This window comes from Triticum urartu, chromosome 2A, assembly GCF_056163025.1.
Source record: "Triticum urartu cultivar PI428250 chromosome 2A, HENAU_Tu73, whole genome shotgun sequence".
In the NCBI taxonomy this organism is placed as follows: domain Eukaryota; kingdom Viridiplantae; phylum Streptophyta; class Magnoliopsida; order Poales; family Poaceae; genus Triticum; species Triticum urartu.
The window spans coordinates 674,468,217-674,475,144 of NC_141874.1; the positions used below are offsets into that span (position 1 = coordinate 674,468,217).

At 47.9% G+C, this 6,928-nt stretch overlaps 1 protein-coding gene across 1 annotated transcript; it reads right to left on the reverse strand.

Moving 5' to 3' along the window:
• Window positions 1-5,399: 5,399 nt before the first annotated feature.
• On the reverse strand, window positions 5,400-6,083 carry LOC125534676 (uncharacterized). Its single transcript, XM_048697834.2, has one exon. The coding sequence runs from the start codon at window positions 6,081-6,083 to the stop codon at window positions 5,400-5,402; it is 684 nt and encodes a 227-aa protein (XP_048553791.2).
• Window positions 6,084-6,928: the final 845 nt, after the last annotated feature.

The window sequence follows — 6,928 nt, forward strand, 5'->3', positions numbered from 1 at the left end:
GCATGGTTATGCTTTACCAAGAGTCACATTCGTGTTTTTATCGCGGAAACCCAACGGTTCGACGAGCGTCTCTTCGTATTCGGGAGTGAACGCCACGTGGCGCCGCTCCAGAAACCTAATGGTCCGACGGGCGTCTCCTCCGGTGACGCCGCTCTGGCTCGTCGCCCGAGGCCAGGCTCTAGCTATTTAAGCTGGACGGGGTCTCGAAACCCTAGCCACATTCAACTCCTCCCTTCGTCCACCGCCAGGCCTTCCACTCCTGTTGCTCATCACTATTCATTAACCATCTCCGCCATGGCTAGGCAGAAGGAGACTACTCCGGACAGCTGTGCGCTGTCGCAGGAGGAGATCCCGGCTCGCGAGGGTTCCTCGTCTGTAAGTTCACCCTGTTTCTGCTTCTCCTTCATTCGTTTTTTCTTTCTTTCGGCTGCTTTGATTTAGTTTGTGAAACATGAATTATTGTGGTCAGCTGACTCCTAATTTGATGTGGGTGTGTTTTGCTGATACTGATTTACAGTCAGTTGGAGGTAGGGTTAGTCTGCGTCATGGTCTTGAACAGAAGTCCCCTTCTGTAGAATTGGGGAGCAGTTGTGGCTCGAAAGAGAAGGGAATGGTGAGCGGGGCGGCGACGGCAAGTGCTGTGAGGTCCTTGTTAGTTACTCTCAATAACCTGGTCGATGAGATGAATACTTTGGTTTCACTTCCAAAGGCTGGCAAAATGTACGAGCAGCTGCTGGATATCACCTACGCGTGGAAGAAGCTTTGCGAGGAAACAAGAGAAGATTTGGAGAAGGCGAATGCCAGGATCGTAGAAATTACGGCTGAGACAAAAAATCTCCTTAGAGAGCACATCCGGTCGTTGCAGGAATCGGCCGCAGGTGTGAAGCGACATGACGAGGATATGAAGGCGCTGAAGAAGGAGATTGATGAACTGCGCCGGGAGCAAAGCAACAAGAAGGTTGGTGGGGACTAGGTATACAACATCGTCCCTGGCTGTTGTGTGCGTCTGTTGTTGTTAAGCAGTGGAGTGGAGTTTCTTACCTTGTCTTGTGAAATTTTGCTGTCAGCTACCTTGCAAATAAAATGTATTTTGGTTTCGAGTATCGTTGTAATTAGGCGCCATTACTTATGATGCACGGGACGTGAAGTCTCTACATCCACTGTTGTGAACCTAGTATTTGTAATGACTTGTGTACTGTTGAAGGCATGTACGTTCGTGGCTTTTCTGTGTTGCAGTGTTTCGGGTCACAGACACGGGTTGCATCCCACAGATTCATGGTGTGGTTTTATATAGAGTCACGTTCACCTATATTTGTGTTCGAAATGTTTCCGTCGACTCGTTGAGAAAAATAGGCACGTACGCAGGTGAATCCCACAGGGGAATGGTTTCGTCTTTTGCATAGTCACGTTCGTACGTTTATCATGGAAAGAAAGCAGAATGGGTTTAGATGTTAACGCTAGCTGTTTGCTTTGTGAGATTTGAGAGTCGAGTTGTTTAAAAGCGTAACTTCCTTGTTTTTAAAAGTCATAGTTCTGTACTGAGTTACGTCGCGCTTCGTTTATTAGAAGCACGGACGTGAAGTGAATATAGCCGTGGATCATGACTTGTGCACTGTTGATGGCGTGGACGTTCGTGGCAGTGTTAAGGGTCACAGGCACGAGCGTGAAGCGCTAAAAGGCAGGCTACCGTATAATATAGAGTCACTTTCCCGTGTGTTTGAGTTCCGAATCATTCCGACGACTCGATCAGACGGAGATGCACGGGCGTTCAGTGCACAAAGGCACCGTCAGGTTCTTTCTTTAATTGGGGAGACCCACCGGAATTGGTTCAGATGTGAACACCCACTATTTTCTCTGTGAGGCACCGAATAGCCTATTTGAGAGACGCTGGTGTGGTATATTCTTCGCACGGTCATGGGTCCCAGAAAGGCACGACTTTTTATTGTGTAGAGTGACGTTAGTTTGTCTTGGTGTTCCAAATGGCGTAGTTTTATGTAGAGTCTCGTTCGCCTGTATTTGTGTTCGAAATGATTCCATTGACTAGTTCAGTACAAGAGGCACGAACATGAATGCCATCAGGGCATGGTTGGGTCTGTCGGAGAGTCACGTTTCGTAAGTTTATTGTTGAAACAAAGTGAAATGGGTTTAGGTGTTAATGCTAAATGTTTACTTTGTGAGTGACCGGTTCGAGAGTCGAGGTGTTTAAAAGCGTAATTTCCTTGTTTTTAAAAGCCACGGCTCTATGCTGAGTTTCGTGGCGCTTCTTTTATTAGGAGGACGGGCGTTAAGTGACTATAACTACGGTTCTGTATCAGGTATCGACATGACTTGTGCACTGATGATGGCGTGGACGTTCGTGGCAGTGTTAAGGGTCACAGGCACGGGTGTGAAGCGCTAAAAGGCATGCTGCCCTATAATATAGAGTCACGCTCCCGTGTGTTTGTGTTCCTTATGATTCCGTCGACTCGATCAGACGGAGAGGCACCACCGTTCAGCGCACAAAGGTTCTTTAATTGGGGAGACCCAGCGGAATTGGTTCAGTTGTGAATACCCACTGTTTACTCTGTGAAGCAGGGAATGGCTTATTCGAGAGACACCGGTGTGGTATATTCTTCACACGGCTATGGGTTCCAGGAAGGCACGGCGTCGCATTGTGTAGAGTGATGTTAGTTTGTCTTGGTGTTCCAAATGATTCTGTTGAATCGTTCGCACTGAAAGAGACAACTATATGCGTTACACGGAGTCACATTCGTGGCGTCCCCTCGTATTCGGTGTGAACGCCGCTCCGGAAACCCAAGGGTCCGACGTGCGTTTCCTCCGGTGACGCCGTTCTGAAGGAGGTGGAGGTATTTAATAGAGTGAACGCCACGTGTCGGTGCTGCAGAATCCAAAAGGACCACCGCCGTCTCATCCGTCGGTGAAGTGAACACCGCGTGTCACCATTCCGTCGCCCGAGGTCAAGAAGCAGTTATTTAAGCCGAGCGGCATCCGCCACCACTAGACATCATCCTGCTTCTCCCACTTTCGCCGGCAATCTTAGGAAATCACCCATCTTCCTCTTTTCGTTTGTGACGTACCCCACCATGGTTCGGCACAAGATAACTACTTATGCGGTGCTTACTCCCGAGCGTCGCTTTCAGTTGCAGGAGGACATCCGTTCGAGGCGCGCCGCTCGGGTCACAGCGGGCATGTCTCCGGACTCGCCGGGGCCGGGGGAGATTGGGGAGGTGGAGGAAGTGGAGGGGGATCCATCGGAGCTCATGCAGGGAGTTGATCCAGTTAGGGGAGATGTGATGGAGGAAGAGGAGGGGGTGACAAGGATGAGGAAGACGACGTGGAAGGCGTGGATGAGGATGACGAGGACGACGAGGAAGGCATGGATGAGGATGAGGAGGACGATGAGGAAGGTGTGGACGAGGACGACGAGGAAGGCGTGGATGAGGATGACAAGGACGACGATGAAGGCATGGACGAGGATGACGAGGACGTAGAGGAAGGCATGGACGAGGACAGTGAGGAGGCTGGTGACGAGGAAGACGAGGACGACGAGGAGTACGGTAACGAGGAAGACGAGGCGGAGTTCTATCTCGGTGAATCGGCCTTGATGGCGGAGCAGACCGCTATCCTGGAGTCCATCCAAGATGAGGCGTATGTGGAGTCCAACCGGCGATTCCTCCGGGAAGAGCAGGAGAAGACCAATGTGCTCTTCGACGAGCTGGATGCGGAGCAGGAGGCGGAGGCCAACGACGTCGATGTCAGAATGGAGATAGTGGGCATCTCCGACGACGGGGAGTAGTGTAGTTTTGTTGGTAGATGTTTGCTTTTCCATGCTTTTTATGCTTTTTATGCTTTCTGTGTTTGTAAAGGTTGAACAATGTGAAGCAATCGTCGTTGTCAGAACGGAGACAGTTTCGTTTCCATGTCAAACAATCGTGTTTTGTTCCTAAGTAGTAGTACTATGCCGTCCAAAATAAATGTGTCAACTTTGCAGTACAATTCACGTTGTACTGGTTAGTACAGTGTTGAGCGAATTAATTTGTGATGGAAGGTGTATGTTTTATTACAAATTGCAGTTTTAAGTACCATATTTGGGTCGGAAGGCGTATGTTTTATTACACTGTATTGTTTTATTATAGATTGCAGTTTCAAGTACAAAATAAACGTCTCAACTAGGGCACATATTTGATTCTCGAGATTTTAGTGTGGTTAGATTTGATTATGGTTTCAGCATTGTTAGATTCTAGAGAGGCACTCAACAACATCCACAAAAAAGCCACAGATGTGCTTCTGAGAAGCACCGTCTTGCATGGTTTTACCGCAAGATGGGATTTGACATTTATCCAGGACATTCGGGGTTTTATAAGTGTAGAAAGAATTGTTTTTCACTTATATGTTGTGTGGCAGAGGCATGGAAATTACTTTTGTGAGAGGCATGAATGTGCCGACGGAACGGGCATGGTCACGTATGAAATATGTGCAAGGTGGTCCCTAATGTCTCCTTAAGGTATCATCTATACACTTTACTGTTACAAGCACGATCTCGTTCTTGTTGAGGCACAGAGGTGAAGGATGGAGCATTTGCGTCTGCGATAGTCACGTACTATATTAAGGAGGAAGCAAATCTTCACGTCTGCGATACGTCAGAAGCTGGCTGTAAGGCACGCTCCAGCCTCTGCGTTTTCGTTGACGTCACATTTAGTGCCAGTGAGGTGGACGTAATGCTCGGTTTGCTGATGTTTTTGTTCTCAGCAACTTTCTTAACATGTTACGCCCGAGAGAGCACTGCTTTTAGGAGCATTCTGTAATTGTTGTCCTTGCATTTCGACGCTGTGCCCACAAAGGTACTAGTGCATTGCATGCTCGTCATTTTGTGGATTGCTATGTGTACTGCTCTGTGTGTTACGCTAATCGTATAGTATCTATACTGTGTTTATATTTTTCAGTTCACGCCAATATATTCTAATAATAGAAAACTGCAACATTACACTGGAAATAAACTTGTTCAGAAGATATGTAAATTGGAAGCAAAATTACAAGGTTATCAGTACTGTGTTTATATTTTTCAGTTCACGCCAATATATTCTAATAATAGAAAACTGCAACATTACACTGGAAATAAACTTGTTCAGAAGATATGTAAATTGGAAGAAAAATTACAAGGTTATCTGTACTGTGTTTATATTTTTCAATTCACGCCAATATATTCTAATAATAGAAAACTGCAACATTGCACTGGAAATAAACTTGTTCAGTAAGCAAACTACAAGGTTAACTATGACACAAGCAAATCTAAATTTAGAACAAGCAAATGGCAGTCTTGAGAGAAAGCAAATCTAACGGGAAATCTAGAATGGCATGAGCAATCTTCTAGTTACTTTTCTTGGCCGGGACCACCTGCTTCAGTAGTCGTAGTCGCCCCAGCACCTTGCGCGCTTCCTGGTCTGCTCCTTCTCGAGTTTTGCCCGGCGGAGGCCTTCCTGGATGATGGTGAGACGGCTCCATATCTCGTACGCAGTGTAAGCATCTTTTGCCGCGTACTCGATGTGCCTCATGGACAGGGGCATGCGCGCCCAGCGCTGGTGCTCTGCGTTGGTGAGCTTCTTCTTCATGCTATTGTAGTAGTCGTGGACAATGATGCCTGAGACATCCCCAAGGGAGTCCAGACGCTTGGTAGCTGTAGGCACTCTCCATTCCTTCTGGATGTCAACGAAGTGGGCGATCTCTAGTCCGATGCGCCCGAGCATCTCTATGTCGTCGTCAATGGAGAAGCCAGCAAACGTGTATCTGGCGTCGGTGAGGAAGTTGTCGAACCTGGTGTAGTTCTTGTCGGCGGCGCTCAGTTGGAAGAGCAACACCGGATGATCCTTGCCGACGGATAGCTGGACGAGGGCTGGTTTCTGATCTTCGCCAACGTCGTTGGTGTACTCCACATCAACTCTGACGATCTTGTGGTGCTCGAATTCGAGGTGTCGCTCGTACTGCTCGATGGTGGTCGCTGCCTTGTGTAAGTCGTTGGTGTGGATCACGTGCAACTTGGTGTTGCCGTGGGCCTGCACCTCCTTGAATTCCTTGATGAATCCCATGGCCTGGAGCAGTTGGTCCTTCTGCAACCTAGTTTTTCATGGGGAACAATGAGTGGGAGCGCAATGGCGATTTCTGTTGTTTGTGTGTAAGAAGGCCGCAGCGGAAGTCTAAATTTAAGGGCGGGGAAGCGGCAAAGGAGTGCATGATCTCACTGTCGATGCGGTTGTGCACATCATGGGTTCTGGATCGTGGTTTCATCTCCCTGGTGGAGCGGTTGTGCACATCCTGAGTTTTTGATCGTGGTTTTTCTTTATAAAAATTAAAAATAAAATCAGCAGTTATGTTTTTAGCAACCGTCGTATCTCTAGCAAGTCGGGGAGATGCTCGTTGTCTTGCGTAGTTTGCTGTGAAATGTTAACTTTTACAATTTATCTCGTGAGGCATGAGGGCAGTATGTAGAGGCACAAGTCTCTGACCAAGAGAAGCATGCTTGAAGTGGCTGGTTTAACTATCAGACACACGGGCGTGGTACATTCATTGGGAGTGGCAACTGTCTTCAGTAATACATTCGCTGGTAGGAGCAGTGCTGTGTTTCTTCAGAGGTACTGTTGCAGCTGACGCTACGAGATGGACAGAAAGAACCAGAAGCAACGACAGGCGTGGATATGCAGCTGCAAGAAGCACTTATACAACAAGAGGTGCAAGTAGAGGCATAGATATGATGCTACGTCAGACACATAAATGAAGTTACGTGGTTCACGGACGTCAATTCGTGCTATGCTGCGATGTGAGGCACGGGCACGAACAAAAAGCCGTGCACTCAACTACATGCGCAAGAAGCCACAGATGTGTTCCTGAGAAGCACCGGCCTCCATGGTTTTGCCGCAAGGTGTGATTCGACATT

Coding starts and splice junctions, on each gene's coding strand:
- LOC125534676 (XM_048697834.2), bottom strand. CDS start 6,083: ATGGGATTCATCAAGGAATTCAAGGAGGTGCAGGCCCACGGCAACACC.